This window comes from Brassica rapa, chromosome A06 (genome assembly GCF_000309985.2).
Source record: "Brassica rapa cultivar Chiifu-401-42 chromosome A06, CAAS_Brap_v3.01, whole genome shotgun sequence".
Taxonomy (NCBI): Eukaryota; Viridiplantae; Streptophyta; class Magnoliopsida; order Brassicales; family Brassicaceae; genus Brassica; species Brassica rapa.
The window spans coordinates 20,783,247-20,801,116 of NC_024800.2; the positions used below are offsets into that span (position 1 = coordinate 20,783,247).

The 17,870-nt window shown below is 32.9% G+C and overlaps 2 protein-coding genes across 2 annotated transcripts; both read left to right on the forward strand.

Annotated features, from left to right (window-relative positions):
* Positions 1–517: 517 nt before the first annotated feature.
* LOC103874095 (protein WUSCHEL) lies at positions 518–14,358 on the forward strand. The gene is made up of 3 exons (XM_009152508.3): positions 518–10,469; positions 11,154–11,242; positions 11,346–14,358. The coding sequence occupies exons 1-3, from the start codon at positions 9,995–9,997 to the stop codon at positions 11,664–11,666; spliced, it is 885 nt and encodes a 294-aa protein (XP_009150756.2). The 5' UTR covers positions 518–9,994; the 3' UTR covers positions 11,667–14,358.
* A 1,536-nt stretch (positions 14,359–15,894) lies between these two features.
* Positions 15,895–17,228, forward strand: LOC108872236. Its single transcript, XM_033273636.1, has one exon. The coding sequence runs from the start codon at positions 15,926–15,928 to the stop codon at positions 16,949–16,951; it is 1,026 nt and encodes a 341-aa protein (XP_033129527.1). The 5' UTR covers positions 15,895–15,925; the 3' UTR covers positions 16,952–17,228.
* The last annotated feature ends 642 nt before the right edge of the window (positions 17,229–17,870 follow it).

Genomic DNA, 17,870 nt, shown 5'->3' on the forward strand with positions numbered 1-17,870 from the left:
TTTCAAAACACAAAATATCGAGCTTTAAAACAGACTCACAAAAATCGGTTTCAACTCTAGGTGATTTCTTTTCTAGCGAAGTCTTAAATATCATTAGTTTGTCCAAGGCACAAGTGGATGCAAACAAATCACCAGTTATCAGTTCATGTTTATGAAAACTCAGATCAAAGCCATTTTCTTTGAAGACAAATGAATCAAACGATTTTCTAGCACAGAAAACAGGTTGTTGCAAACCAAGCTCTAATGACTTTTCAAGATGATCAAAACCCTTGCTATGTTTCAGAAACTGATCAAAACTCAAAACAAGATTAGAATTGATGTCATTGCCAATTTGAATACGTTTTTGATCAGAAAGTTTATCAGGTTCAAATACATGAAAATAGTTAACCATGTTTTCAAAAATAGAGTTTGAAACACGAAATTCTTTAACTTTGTCAAAACCAAAACGTTTCACATTTTCAGAACTTATCTTAACAAACATTTCAGGCAGAGAATTAATCAAATCAAGTTTCTCACAGTGCTCTTGAATGTCTGTGGACAAAGGCGTAGGAGTTGTGTCGGGATCAAAGCAAAGTTGGTTCTTCATGATGATGGATGTTACACTTGGTGCTTCCACTTCAAAGGTTGGACCAGGTTCGTCTTCCTCATCAAATATGAGACCTTCTAGATCATCGTCCATGGGTCTCCCGGTGCTAAGAAGCGGTCCTTGATGTTAGTAGTCGAATGGCTCTTCCTCAAAATCATGTAAAAATAAAACAAGATTACTCGGATTCTCCGGTTCAAAACAGGTTAGTCCATTAGTCTCTTCCTCATCAAACATAAAATCAGATTTTAGAGAAGGAAGATCACATTCATCCTCACAAATGATCAAACTTTCAATCAGATCTTCATCATATTCATCAAAAATTGGTAAAGAATCTAATTTTTTTTTTAGATCTTCAAGGTTGTTTTCAGACTTAACTTTGGGTTTTTCACTGATGAATAAGGATGGTTCAGCTACAGGTGCACGTGTGGTTGTGCTTTTTTTTTGGATCTTGCTGACGTCCTTGAGGGCTTTCACCACTCCCTCCACAAGGTTGTCACAAAACTCTCGGCCTTCAAATTGACTGAAAAGCCTTCTTTGATCAACTTCAAACATCTTAACCTGAAAATTCTCAACACAAAAGGTTAACAAATACAAATAATCCTCACACTCTCAAGTGTTTATCCTCACCCACACACGTGTTTCTCTCGGATTTTAGTGATCACACAAGAATTTCCTCTCAAAGTTCTAAGAGAACAAATCAAGTAACCCAATGGAATCTCCAAGCAAACAAGAGATGAACACAAGATAGGAAGATAAGAGAATTGAATTTTGAAATCCGTATTAACCACTCCAAGACTGGATTTCGCCTCAGCCAGCATGATTTCTCTTCCACCATCTAGCCAAATAAATCAAAACTTTTTTTTTTTTCTTTTTTTTTTCTTTTCTGTTTTTTTTTTCAATATAGAAGAATGGGGATAGGTAAGGTAGTGGTCCGGATTTGAGATAGAAAGAAAAAGAAGAAGTGTTTAGAAATGGAAGATGAGAAAGATGGATAGATAGTACCGGTTGAGTGGCTCTGATACCACTTGATACACCCTAAATTAGGGAAAGATCACTCGGCCGAACTAAGAGGATATGAACTCGCCAAAAGGGAGAACTGGTGGATTGAATGGTGACACAAGAGGGGCGGAAAGCCTCTTGATACTACAAGACTTCAGTTGTTGCTTGATATGACGCACAAGTCCAACAAAAGAAGGGTTTCTAAACGTTGCTTGATATGACGCACAAGTCCAACGAAATAGAGAATGTTTAGTTGGAGAAAACTCAACAAGAAACAAGAAGTATTCTACAAAGAACAAAGAGAGAAACTCATAAAAGGGGAAAAATCATTGTCTTATTCATGGAATGAGATTACATATTTATAGTATAAATGGTCAAAGAAAAACATAAAGAAATTGTGGAAAACTAGAAACTTAGAAAACATAAACAAAGACTAAGACTAAAGACTTTTGTAGAACCGAGATGTTGAATTTTGACTTGACTTTGAAGAAATCAATGCAACCTATGACCATGACTTTTTTGTTGACTCTGTTCAGATATTTTTTGATAAGAATGAGTTTGAAATAGACCGAAGAAAGGGCTGGTCGAATTTGGCAAGAAACAAACCCGTATTGCACTTTTTTTATGAACTTTTTCTTGGACTGAATAAGGCCCATTTCGCCCAGCAGCTAAACCATCTCCATTTTCAGTGTCACTTAGCTCACTCAGCTCCAAAGTAGTGTCACTTAGCTCATCCAGCTCCAAAGTGGTGTCACTTAGCTCACTTAGCTCATCCAGCTCATCTACTCTCACTTCAGCTGGATCTCATGCATACTCTCTTCAGCTGCTTCCAGCTCGTCCACACTCTGTTTCAGCTCTTCCTCAGTCTCATCAGTTGACTTTAGCTCAGTATGCTCACTATTAATCCATCATGGTTTGTCCTTTGTTGAATAATCATTTGGCTCAACCATGGTCGCATTATCCTGGCCCAGGTCTATGATCTGAGGTGCATCAAAATAGGTTATGAATAGTAAAAATAGTTCAAGCATGACGGATCAAACGGATCATGCAAATCAAACATGACAAATGCAGATCAAGCAGATTATGCATGAGAGATGCAGATCAAGCAGAACAAGTTACTTTTGAAATTATGAATGGCAAAAGCAGTTAAAAATGTAGATCATATATTTAAACAATAAAACTAACACCAAAATATCAACATATAATATAAATAATACATAACAAAGATAAACTAATTTATTGAAAATATTTAGATTTTCCCTTAACATATCTGCAATATTAAACTAGTGTTTTGAAAACCGGACCGACCGATCAAACCGGTCCAACCGTGACTCAGTGAAAAAGCTGAGTCTGGTTCGGTTTAAAACGCGGATTTCAGAAAAAAATAGTAAAACCGATAAAACCAGTGAACATGTTCAATTTCAAAACCCGGTTTTAAAAAATCAACATAGAATTAATGTGTTTTCAATTATTATTTAATATAATATTTAATAGGTAACACTATTTAACTAATTTTCTCTTTAATTTTATTTTCTTAAGAAATAATGTACAAATTTCCTTTTTGGTTCTCATATACTATTCTTATTTTGTTATATTTATAAAATTTAAGACTTCAATGGTAAGAATAAATAAATATGGTAATTTGAACCGTTAATTATTTGGTTTTTAACAATTTCAATTTACATAATATTTTCTTGTTTATTATATAGCTAGATTTATACTTATTGTATATATATATATATATAATTTTAAAAAACCTTGTTGATGATTATATATTTAAAAATATCTAATACATATATTCCATGTAATGTATGTGGTTTCTATGAAAGCTTCGTTGTTATTAAACTCTGTGGTTCTAAATTTTGAAGCCTCATAAGTATTAGTCATTTTTTACATGCATATATTATAGATAAAACAATAAAAACATTAAATCTACTATATGTTGACAAAAAAGAAAAAGAATTAAATCTATTGTATTTGTATTTGATAAGTGAAGTTACCTAATAATGAGAAATAAGAGAGAAGAGTATAATAGTTTTTTTAAATTTAATTTGTAGAAAAATCTAATAAGAGAGAAGAGTATAATATTTTTTTAAAATTTAATTTGTAGAAAAATCTTTTATTGGTTAGAAGAGAGATATAATGAGTGAACCTCTTTAAAAAGTGGGTGTTTAGAACATGAAGCCGGAGAACTGTTTTTTGCACAAAAAACAAAAAATTAATCAAATATACAGTTATTTTGTCTTTTACTTTTAGAAACAGAAAAATAATGAATAGTGATTTAAAAGTAGTTCTCCTGCAACACATATGATATATTCTTGTCCTATTCCTCTTTTTCATAACCATAGTTAGGTGTATAGATAATTGTGTCTTTATTTTAGAAATATACAAAATTATATATATTTTTAATCTATGTGCATTAATCTAAAACGATAATTAAAATGAAACGGAAGGAGTACTAAACGAGAAAGTTAGGCTTCAGAGATATTTTATTAAGAAACCCTTTTCCAATCAAATTAATCATCAATACAGTGAAAATATCTCTCTCTCCTTAGATTCTTCGTCTTTTACGCAGTAGAAGGCAATGATTACTCTTTTCTAACTTTCTAGGAAACTAACACTGTGTTTTTTCTTCCATTCTTTTATCCTATTCTTTCTATGAAAAAAAAGGTGCATGCATTACAATATAACTAATCATAATTATAGCCCTTTTCATAATATATGTTAAACAAAATCTGACTTTCAAGCAATTTCAAATTTTTATTCTTTTTCATCAAAATAAAGGTTTTAAAGTAAAGTTTTGTTTTATCCAGTGTTAAGTCACCAGTGTTGTGGGTATCAGATGCAGAAAATCACAAGTGTTAATGGTGGAAATATATTTCTTATAAGTTAAATTTTTTTTGTGGAATTGACAGGAAACGCAATTCTGTTATTATGCAAAATTATAAACCATTAAAGTTCAAAAATCGATTATGCATTAATATATGAGATACATCATGAGGTACAATAAAAACTCTATAAATTAATAATATCAGAATTGTAATATTTTATTATTAATGAGTTATTAACTTAAAGAAATGTTTTAAAAATATGTGTATATATATAGATATATAGATTAGAACAAAAATAATTTTATCTTCACAGATAAATAGATTAAACTTTATAGATTTGGGTTTTATCTTTTTGTTAGACTATTTGATGTATTTTATGTATAAAAATACATATTATAGGATATAATTTTACTTTTAGATAATTTAGTTCACTAAAATAATATCAAAGTAACAAAATTAAAAGAAAAATAAAAAACTAGAATCTATTTTGAAGAAAAAATAAACAATATAATATTTTTTACATTTATAAATTTTTATCTAAAATTTATATAATTATATTTTAACTTAGGATTATAATGGGATCATATATTTATCTAATTAAGAATTTTTAATTATTATGCCATATTTGATAGTGGTTTAACTTTATACTGTAAATTTCTATTAATATGGTATGTTATTAATTAAACAAATATTCATTTATAAAGCTATCTCAGTCAAAGGAAAAAGAGAGTATTATCTTATAACGTCGTCTGTTGAATATTCTGTACAATTCTCTCAGACTGTATAATCAATAATGCGATAAGAGAGACAGGGAGAGAGAGATAATAAATAGTTTCAACCACCAATGTTAACTGGTGCAGTTTTAAGTGAAAGCTATTCCACCCCCAAAATAATAAGCTTAAAACGAGACATACCATCTTGTAAATATACGCAGTGCCTTCAAAACATAGCTGATATGTAAAAGCATACCATCATTGATTCATCCATATGTAGTACGGTGTGTGTGTTTGATTGAAGATAGATGATGATGAATATGTTGATGATGATGAACTAATTCTCATGAATCCACTTCATTTATTGCTTGCATTGTATTTACGTTATCGAAGAGCGTGCTCTTTCGTCGACAGTGAAATTCTTTTACAACACTTTGAATCTTTCTTTTAAATGTGTTTTTTAATATAAGGCACGGAACGTGATAAATGCCATCCAAATTTTCATATATGTTTATAATTTATTAAGTTCATAAGCATAAATTTAATCAGTTGTATTTAAAAAAATAATTTTATAAATTTAGACGAGTAATATACATCTGGTTATGTTTATTGTTTGTTTGCCAACAGTTATGTTTATCTTAGGCTGTAAATAAAATAATTTTTAAACATTTAGCGAAACATAATAAAATACATAATGTGATATTGATAAGGAAGTTATGTGTACTTCTACTTTTCAAAAAAAAAAAAGAGTTATATGTACTTCTATTTTTCAAAAAAACAAGTCATGTGTACTTCTAACTAAAATGATTTTATATCAAAAATGAATTATAAATTCAATAAATGCACTTTATTGAATTATAACTAGTGTAAGACCAACTCCAATAGAACACCAAAACACTAAATTTAATGTAATTTTAACTCGAGACCCCAAAAATGACATCATCCCACCAAATTTGGTGTAGAGTAGATAATGTTACATCAAATTTACTTCATTATTTATATTTTAAATTATTTTTACGTAATTAAATTTTTTATTTTATTTTCAACTAAAAAATTCGTAAATTATTATTATTTACTTTATATTGTAAGAAGAAAATATCATAGCACTTTTATATTTTATTTTTAGTGATATAAAATATAATTGGTATTTCATAAAATATAGAAGTTAATAACATAAGCTGGATAAGATTAAAATGCATATTAAATTTGAATTAAACATATCATTAGGTTATGTGCTTTTCATAATTAATACTTTTGTAATTTTATATATAATAAATACATAAAAGGTATAATATTGTTAAACCAAAAATATCAATGTAAATAAATTTTATAAACATAAAATTACAAAAAAATAACAAACATAATATCTAAGTGTGATAAAATAATTATTTACCAATTAAAAATGATAAAAATAGAAAAAATATTTAAATTGAAAACATCAAATAATATGTAATACTCCCTCCGTTTCGATTTAATTGTCGTTTTAGAGAAAAAAATTTTGTTTCAAAATAAATGTCGTTTTAGAGTTTCAATGCAAAATTTATTAATAAGATTCTCCATTTTATTTTTATATTGGTTGAAATATAGTTATGTGTATAGGTAATTGTGTTTTTATTTTAGAAATATACAAAATTATATATTTTCTTAATCTGTGTGCATAAACCTAGAACGCCAATTAAAATGAAACGAAAAGAGTATTTTTTTTTGAGTAAATTTGATGTTATGGTTGGAGATGATAAAAAAAAAACTGACAACAAAACATTAAATTTGGTGTACTTTCAGCATCAAATTTAGTGTGTAAATAACTAATTACATATGACAAGAGAGAAAAACATATGACAAGATGAATATAAAGCTCAGCATTGTAGAGAGGACTGCATGTTCCAAACCTTATATTTCTTCCCATTGATTTCCGGGAATCAAATACTTACAATAGTTTCTTAACAAAAACTATTATAAATGTTTTCATGAAATTAGGGCAAAAGTAAAAACAAAAACTACGATGCCCTAGGGAAAATGAAATCTCTGCAAGTGGGTTTTAGGGGGCACCTAGACATTAGTTACAAAAGATCTCTGAGTTTTTAGCCCTCCTGCCTCTTCAACCGCACTTCACGACAATGACAACGATCGTGATGCGTTATTTAACATCCTCTGTTTCTCACTGCATGCTCGTTGCCGTACGCACTCATAGTCATAGGTGATGAGAAATCGAAGGCCTTATATAGAGAGAGCATACGACTATATATCACTAAAAGAAAAGCATACGACCATCATATAGCTTGCTTCTGTATACTGCATATGTACTGAATATCATGTAGCTCACTTGTGTACATAACATTGCATATGCATGTATAAGATATAATGGTATGATTAGTCATGACCCACACTCGAGGTATATATTTTTCCTATAAATAAGTTCTATGATAAATATTATTGAATACAGTCCAAAACTTTTTCAGAGTTGCTAAAGCCTAAAACTAGGTATTTCATTAGTTCAATGAAAAGTGTAATTAATACATAAACAAAAAAGAAGTCAAATTTTGGATAGGTTTATGAACAATGGGTTACATAAACCTATCCAGTCCTTAAAAGATTCCAGACTTCAATATACAATCTGATTTTCAAACTAGTAGTTACAAAACTGGTATTTCTTTGCATGTTTTGCATTACTATTATTATTATTACTCACGAATTCGATAAATCATGGGAGTCTATACTATGTAACAGCCTAGCAACTTTTGTGATCAGATTTCTTAATTTAAATTTTATTCGAGCAAATTATAATCGATCGAATCTTTAGACTTCATATATACCTGTTTCTCAGATACCTTTTAGCTCCTACAAACATTGAAAATTACTCTTATTACAAATCTCAATTTTTTTTTATTTGTTCAAAATTACAAAACTCTTTTTATGTATTATAAATGGCTATTGCGTAGAACAGTAAGATTGTTTGAAAGTTGGGTATTGTTATTTAACATTTACACCCAAAAAAAAAAGTTGGGTATTGTTCCTTTTCAACTGAATGTGTCATGGTCATCAACCAAGCAACATACTAAAACAAAGAATTTCAAACCTTTGGAAGAAAAAAACAAATGGTTTAAGAGAATGTTGTAGTATGCATATGCTTGAATTGATATGGGGAATTGGAATGCCTCAACATTCTCATAACTAGCTACACTTGTTCGACACACTATACAATATTTGATATATAATATTTAAAATATGAAAACTACATATACACACAGCCATATTGTAATATAGTATAGCTGTTGTCTAGTGATATCATCTTACATTTCTTTTACATAATGTACAAAGCAACAATTTCCATACCGGGAATTTGGTTAAAATTATTCACAATAAATTGATTCATTCATCTTTTTTAAGTCGAAGATTTGGGATTAAACCTGAGAAACAAAACTCTTCTTCAAACATAGTAAGAAAATTAAAGCTCGAAATGTTGACTGTTAACCAAGATTAATTCACTGGACCGTCCCCATGTAATAAATAAAATATGTATGTATCATGACCTGGTCATACATGTACTTATATGAAAGGAATAATTATAAAATGGTGAGACATGATCAGACTTAAACAGTGGATAGAAACAACTGCCTTAACGAATTATCATCTTTATCACTCATACTCCAAAAAGAAAAAAAAATCATTCATATGATGAATTTTCTTTATGTAATATATTTCAACGTAGACAGATGCAAAACAATAAAATCTGATGAAGTAATAATTAGAAGAGAGAAAAATTGAAAAAGAATGGAGTTTGTTTTCGTCCAAGCAAAATACCAATGATGCCCTAACCTTTCTAATTCCCTCATTTGTCCCTTTCCTTTTTCATGAATATTTCTAACTTCTCCGTCCCTTTCAATCCTTCTCGACCAGATATCCTCTGATTCGATCTCCCCACACTATTTTAAATACAAATCTTTTTTTCACTGATAACTCAATAAAATTCCCCAAGAAGAGTAGTTCTAGTTTAAACATAATTAATTCTTAGCAAAAATATAATAACTAAAAGTTATATAATTCTATAACCACATCCTTAGCGTAGCCTGCTTAATTAGGTTAACCATACTAATGATGGTCAAAATTAACACATCTTTAAGTAAATCAAATAAAACTTGTTTCTTCTTTTCGTATATTGAAAAAACAATATGGAACAATATACCTTTTACATAAGAATTTCCTTCCTAATTTTAACATTTTACTCGAATATTAATCCAATGGAATTTATGTGTCAATTATACTCACGCGTGTATCACAGTTTTTTTTTCTCATATACTACAAATTTTTCTACGTCATATATTATATATATAGTCATAGATTTTTCTTGTATAGTCATGATCTACATTTTCGTTACCATAGTTTTACTTAGGCTCCGATTGGTAATCCGATTGGTAATTACGGTTTGAGCGGTGCGGAACAAGCGATTTAACTGCAGTGCAGTTTTAACAATTATAAAAACGTGTAGATATATGGTATACGTAGAGATTTTTGTTACTGTTAAGTGCGGTGCGGGGTAAGACGGTTCGTAACATTCGAAGCCTTAGTAAACATTTTATAATTCGTTTCCTTATATATAAATATGAAATAGACTTTAATTTGTATCTGCGAAATAAAATTTACGTACACATGCATAAAAGAATAATATTGAATAGCTGATCTTTGAGATATTGAGAACTCTTATTGGGTCCCCCATCTCTGTGTTATATAACTCAACACTCTCTCTATATCTCCTACACACAAAACCTAAAATATCTTTTGCTTTATAGTTCTTTTCTTGGTAAAATAAAATTTCTTATCATTGTCTTCTTCTTCTTCCGATCTACTCTTCATTTTGATCTTCAAATATGGAGCCAGCGCAACATCACCATCAAGCCGACCAAGAAAGCGGCAACAACAACAAGTCCGTCTCTGGTGGTTACACGTGTCGTCAAACGAGTACAAGATGGACACCAACGACCGATCAAATCAGAATACTCAAAGATCTTTACTACAACAACGGAGTCCGGTCACCAACAGCCGACCAGATCCAGAAGATCTCTGCAAGGCTGAGACAGTACGGAAAGATCGAGGGAAAAAATGTCTTTTACTGGTTTCAAAACCATAAGGCTCGTGAGCGACAGAAGAAGAGATTCAACAGCACAACCATGACCATACCAACGTCTTCATCGCCCAACTCGGTTATGATGGCTAGTGATCACTATCACCATAACCATCATCATCATGGCGTTACCATCCAGAGACCTGCTTTGGTTAACGCTAAGCTCGACCAAGAAAATCATATGTTTCATCAGAGCAGATCATATCCCAGCTTCAATAACGGTGATTTTTCTTAAGCTAATAAAAGACTAATTTCTTATGTGTTATTTTTATGAATATTTAGATTTTGATGAAAACAAGTTTAATATATTACTAGGAACCATTTAAACCCCGAGGTATTACATGAATAAGCAAAAAAACTAAGAAGATTTACATATACATATTGACTAATTAATTTCATATGTATGTATCTGTTTTCATATATATGTATATGTATATATGAGTTTGATAGGTAGATGTATATGTAATGAAGTACACAATTAAAAGATTTTTAAAATGTTGTGTTTCAATGACTTTGGTAAAAGGTCCTTTTCCGAATGCTAATTTTATGTTACTAGGAACCATTTACACGACTAGCTTTTACATGGAGGGAAAAAACGAAACCTAGACCAAGAAGATTTTCGTGTATATATATGATTATGATAGATATATGTGTATGTAATGACGTATATTGGAGAAGTTGTGATCTTGATATAGGGCAAACCATATTTGCATCTAGAAAACGTTGTATTTGTTGTGTAATGGAAACTAGCCTCTCGTGTTGATTTATATATAACAAAACTAGGGATTTGGGTTAGTGAAAAAGAGCTTATTATGTGTTTCTTTTTTCGCCAATTTCGCTAAAATTATGGTGTGTAAACATATACATGCATATATACTCACAAATCCGTATATATCTGTTTGAAGGGAATACAAATCATGCAAGTTCAGGCACGGAATATGGTGTTTTCAGTGCTTCTAATGGCTACATTAGTAGCCATATCTATGAACCTATGGTACGCTTAAAACTATATATGTCATTTATTTCAAACAATATCCTGCATGTATGAATACAAAAATTTCATTTACTTTTAATGAAATTGGATTTTTTGGATGAAGGAACAAGACTGTTCAATGAGCTACAACAACGTAGGTGGAGGATGGACAAACATAGATCATAATCACCATTACTCAACTCCAGCCTACAACTTCTTCGATAGACCAATGCTTCTGTCTGGACTAGAAGGTCATCATCAAGAAGAAAAAGAATATGGTGGCGATGCTTATCTGGAACATAGACGCACACTTCCTCTCTTCCCTTTGCACGGTGAGGATCACATCAACGGCGGTGGTGGTTCCATCTTGAAGTACGGACAATCGGACGGTTGTGATCGTTATGGTAGAGGCCCTTGTGCTTCTCTTAAGCTGTGTCTGAACTGAACTCCTAGACCAGCGTCGTACCGGATTAAAGTTGTCTTTCGCTATCTCTCTCGCATGTTTCGCTAGTGATTAATGATGCAGTAAGCATAAAAGTAGTATCTCGAGTACTTATAGTTTATAGTTGCATTTACTACTTCTAGGTTGAACTTTCAATGAGTGTGTTTTTCTCTCTTTTCTTTTATAATCTAAGACGTTAAAATCTTATTACTACGAAAATGGAATCTATTTCAATAATTTACAAATAGTAATTTCAAAAAGATTTCAGAGGCATGAACACAAATGGCGGAAAATGCTATCAAGAAGATCATGCATCATATCATATATATGATTTAATTCAATATAGGCAAATTACAATCTTATGATTTTGTTAAGCCATGTGCGATGCTTATTAGGGCTTGTTCTCTAAGTCAGAGTCTTGTGTCTTATAGTCCTCCTGAATTCCTAATCAACGTAAATGGAGCATTTTTATTATTTCATATGAAAATAATAGCTTTTTGTTTTCCCTTTAGTAACTATAGCATTTGTTCTTTCAAAATCTCTCTTACCTTGGAATATTTTTCTTGTGTTTGTCAAGCATACTTAACATGGATTACCAAAAGAAAAGTTTGTCAAGCGTACTAGCTATTTTTTTTCTTTTCACGTATACTATTTTTCTTGTGTATTTGTCATTGTCGTAAAAATGACAAGTTAATGATGATAATGAATGATCATTGGTTAGTATACCTGATTAGTTCTATTGTGCAAATCCTCGAGCAGCGTGACATGAGTAAGGATAATGATTTGGTTAGTTGCTTTTTGTCATAAATCTTGTTTAAGTCATCTTGGCTTGGTTTTTGGAATTCTAAAGGATATACAGTTTCGACGTATGTGCAGCCATTTTGTAGTTTGAACCCTCTCTTCATCGTAAACCATGCGAAATTATTATTACATTATTTATATTCATTGATCTCTTGTTGTCTGGAATGTGTCGTTATAAGCTCCTTCTATTATATTCACAAGATTAACCAAAAAGTAATACTACTACAGAATGATCGCATTAGTGGACTATTTTTATATCTGGACGAAAAGAAAACACACACGGTTCCTTTGTTATAATTCTAGATTTCTAATCCTTTCAACAGATTAACTATTCTTCTATATATTTGGTAACCAATGCCATGCTTTAGCTTTATAGTATTTTGGACCAGAGATCATATACAATATAATGAATCTTCACTTCGAACTCTATGCTATGACTAATTTTCTTTATAACTTTTTCTACAAATAAAAACTTTGGAGATTCAACCGGTTGAGAAACTGACAATAATAACTTACTAATTCTTTATTTATCATGTCAACTTGACATCAAGCGTTTATTTTTATTTTGTATAAGCTCAGGTGAGCAATCCCTCTTTTAATGTATACATAAAACCGTACCCTTAAGAAGAAAAAGGAGTCTACATCAATGAGATCTCAAATCCAGTAGGCTTTTAAATTCTTCAAACACAATCTCAATTGCATACATCTATATCTTGACGAAATTACCCATTTTCATTTTGAATTTGGAAAGAAATAAAGAGAGGATTCAAGTTGAATAGTTGATAATACAATAATATGTATATATATTTGGTTAGTTTTTGTAAGGTTAACTTCTTGTTGGATGTAAATTTTGTGTTTTAGACATTTGAAGATGATGATACATGGGTAAAAATCTAGATTTTCGTATTTTATATTTTTAATTTATTTTTAGTGATCGTAAGTTTTTTTTTGCAGTTTTTCTTTGTTTCAGTTCTCTTCGATCCCTTCGTGTCTGCATCTGAAATAAAATGGACTGGTCATGAAAAAATACAAATACAAAGTAGGATCAAATATGCTGAGTTAATTTTGTCCCAGAAAAAGCTTTAGCAAATTTGTGTTAAAACTATATGGATGTTAAATGAAAATTAATGTCAACCAAAATTAATTTGTCTTAGTCAAGAGATGTTGATATATTTTTTGGAATAACGAAGTGTCCATACTTTATTTGGTGAAATGTGTAACTTCAGTATTTTTGACCTTTTAGATTTGTTATTTTTATTATATCTTATGTTTTTGAAACAACATCGTTTTAATCTTTGCTAGAATTAAACGACCATTAATTGAAAACTAATGTTGACTGATTTGGCTTGATCAACATAAATTTATATGTTTTTAGAACAATGAAATGTTCATCATTTTTTTGTAATAGTGTAAGTTCAATAGTTTTTATTGATAATTTTATCTTAGGTTTTCCATTAAAAAAATTGGGTTTTATTTTCCGATTTATCAGACGTTATTTAATTTGTATTTTATGATTAATATAAATACTCTTTAGAAGATAACCTTTTGTTCAATTGATTACCCAAAAAAAAACCTTCTGTTCAATCCTTTATCAGAAAAAAAAAGAAGATAACTTTTTGTTCCATTCATAAAGCATAGACACTGACATATGTAGTTATGTGTCTCTGAGGAGTTACTTACTTGTCATGTATAAATGAATTTTTCTGCCGATCCGAGAAGATCTTTAAATGCTTCTTAGGGATTCAAAGTACGTTATTTCTATAAGAGGCAAAGATGTGAGGCTCGTGTAGCATCATGGTCTGTGATTCCCTTTATGTGAAAGTCTTCCTAAAAGACTTACTTGGATCAGTTTGGTCTTTTTCCTATTCTCTGTTGACTGAAATCTATTTTTTTTGAAAAAGTTGATACGCACCGTTTTGGCTCTGGAGAAAAAATTGGCGATTAGGGATTTGCGCGACTTCGGTTCGGTAGGATTTTGGCGGTGCCGTCTACGGTGGCTCCGATGACTGAGGATGGGGGTCCGGTGGCTCAGGGGGAAACTCTGGGGTCAGGTTCTGAGTTGGTGGTGACAGTTCCAAGTTCGGGTCCAGGAGGGCCTAAAGGTTCGTGGGTGGGTGCGGTTCAGGGGAAAAAAGTTTTGCAGAAATACGAAGTTGAGGTTACAATGAAGGATGGTATCGGTTCAGTCATTGTTCCAGAAGAGATTAGGAAGGATGTGGCTCCGCTTTGGGATGATTTCTTGGTGGGGAAATTTCTCGAGGCCGCTCCTCACATTGCAAAAGTTCACGCTATTGTAAACAAGATATGGGCTCTAAATGACAAAACTCAACAGATTCAAGTGTTTGAGGTAAACTCGTCTACAATGAAGTTTAGGGTTCCAAATCAGGCTGACAGAAACAGGATTACTCGAAGAGGTATGCGGAATCTCGCAGGCATCCCGGTGGTGATGACAAAATGGTCTCCAGTGATAGAGAAAGAGAAGCCGCAATCACAGTCTATTCCGATGTGGGTTCATCTCAAAAATGTTCCTCTCAACATGTTCTCGTGGCAAGGTCTGAGCTTTATCACTAGCCCGGTGGGTAGCCCGGTTAGACTACATCCAGAAACTGCTCAGTGTCTGAACATTGATGTGGCGAAGATATTTGTGAAAGTTGATCTAACTAAAGATTTGCCGTCGAAGATGAACTTCAACATCCAGGGGCAAGAGGTGTTGGTGGAGTACTCTTATCCTTGGCTGCCAACCAAATGTCCTAAGTGTGATAAGTGGGGTCATTCTCCTAAAATTTGCCCATCTCACAAAGGGAAACAAAGTGAAACAAAGGAGATGGAGGGGAATGAGGGAGTAAAGGAAATACAGGATAAGGAGGAAAGTTTGAAACTGGGAAAAATGTCAGCTGATGATGATTCCATTAAAGATCAGAATCAGGGAAAATATCAGGATGTGGAGGAGAAACAGAAGGAGATTTTGGAAGAAGAACAGAGTGAGTCACTAGACCAGGATGGTTTGTCTAAAGAGGTGATTGAGATAAATCAGGAAGCTGTGCAAGGTGGGGAGAACGAGGGGATAGGTTTGGAAGCTAGCTCAAAACTGGCAATGAAAGAGAAGGAGAATGAGTGGTTGGATGTTTCTCCCGGGAAATCGAGTCGATCTCCCACGTTAAAAACAAAAGATTTAAAGTTTGGTCAGGTTTCTATCCTCACCAACTCAAGATTCTCAGTGTTGAGCTCTGCAGAGGAGGGAGAAATCACTGACACTGAAAAGGAGGAGATAGAGTATCCAGTGACAGAAGAACCTTTAAAATCACAGGAGGGGACAAAGGAGAAGGAAGTGGTAGTTCCACGACAGTCACTTCCTAGAGACTCCAAGATCAAACACAAAGTTTTGGGAGATAAGTCTGTTCAGAAGGCGCAGGATGCTTGTCCTAGCGAGCTGAATAAAAAGAAACCCCGCCATTGATTTTATGTCTGGTTTCTATTGGAATATAAGAGGGTTTAACAAACCATCTAAACATTCTATAGTAAAGGACTGGGTTCGGAGGAGTGGTTTTCAGTTTGGTTGTATAATTGAGACGCGGGTGAAGGAGAACAAAGCTAAGAGGATTATTGAAGAGGTTTTTCCTGGCTGGTCCTCTATCACTAATTATGAGCATCATCGACTGGGTAGAATCTGGGTGTTATGGAGTCCAAAAGTGAGGGTCACGCCTTGTTTCCAGAGCGCGCAGATGATTACTTGTTCGATTCTACTAGAAGATATGGCAGAGGAGATATTCTGTTCCTTTGTATATGGTTTCAATTTGGCTGAAGAGAGGAAAGAACTCTGGAGAGATATTAAGTCTCACCAAGACTCACCTCTAATTCAGAAGTCGCCGTGGTTGGTTTTTGGTGACTTCAACGAGATTCTGGATAGTGTGGAGCATTCAGATGTTGATTCAAGTCACGATTCTTCAGGTATGAGGGATTTTCAGGAGGTGGTTAACTACTGCTCTCTTGTGGATATGTCATATCAGGGGCCGAGATTCACTTGGAGTAATAAGCGAGACAATGGAGTTATTTGCAAGAAGCTAGATCGCACCTTAATGAACGAAGTTTGGATGAGGTTGTTCCCACAATCTTATTGTGTGTTTGATGCTGGAGGGTGTTCAGATCACCAGAGATGTAGAATTTCAATCAGATTGGAGGAAATGAAGCCGATGAAGCCGTTTAAATTTGTAAACGCTGTGGTGGACATGCCAGAGTTTCTTCCTTTGGTTGGGGATTTCTGGTTAGGAACAGAGCCATTGTTCAACTCAACGTCAGCCTTATTCAGACTTGCCAAGAAACTGAAGGCTTTAAAGCCAGCTCTTCGGAAACTGAGTAAAGAGAAAGTGGGGGATATAGTAAAGAAGACAAAGGAGGCGTATATAAAGCTTTGTGAGCTACAGACTAAGACGCTAGAGGACCCTTCTCAGATAAATATGGAGGCTGAGTCTGCTGCTTTGGACAGGTAGTCACTCCTGTCACGGATAGAGGAAAAAGTCCTCAGTCAAAGAGCTAAGATTCATTGGCTAGATGTTGGGGATGGTAATAACAAAAACTTTCACAGAGCAGCGAGAGTTCGAGAGATCCGTAACTCTATTCGGGAGATCAAGCGAGTCGATGGAACTATCGCTGACAACCAAGAGGACATAAAAAAAGAAGCAGTGGACTATTTTCAGGAGTTTTTAACCCATACTCCTCCGGAATACAGTGGAGTGAGCACCGAGGAGCTTACTGCTCTCCTAAATTATGAATGCACGGAAGAAGACAGGAAGATGCTGGTGGGAGAGGTATCTGGAGAAATGATCCGAAAGGTTTTATTTGGTATGGCTGCTGACAAGTCTCCGGGGCCAGATGGTTATACGAGCGAGTTTTTTAAAGCCACTTGGGCTATTACTGGAGGGGATTTTGTTCATGCTGTTCAGTCTTTCTTTGACAAAGAGTTTCTCCCGAAAGGGATCAACTCCACAATTTTGGCCCTCATTCCCAAGAAAGACGATGCAGTGTTTATGAAAGATTACAGACCGATTTCGTGCTGTAATGTCATTTACAAGGTTATATCAAAGATTTTGGCAAAGAGGCTGAAGAGATTGCTTCCATCTTTTATATCCTTGAATCAGTCAGCTTTTGTGGAGGATAGACTCCTTATGGAGAACGTCATGTTGGCTTCTGAGCTAGTCAAGAGCTATCACAAAACTTCGGTGACGACTAGGTGTGCAATGAAGATTGACATCTCAAAGACCTTTGATTCTGTTCAGTGGCCGTTTTTGGTTTCAGCCCTTGAAGCAATGAACCTGCCAGCAAAGTTCATCTTATGGATTCAAAAATGTGTTGAGCTTGCGTCCTTTTCAGTTCAGATAAATGGAGAGTTAGCTGGGTATTTCAACAGCA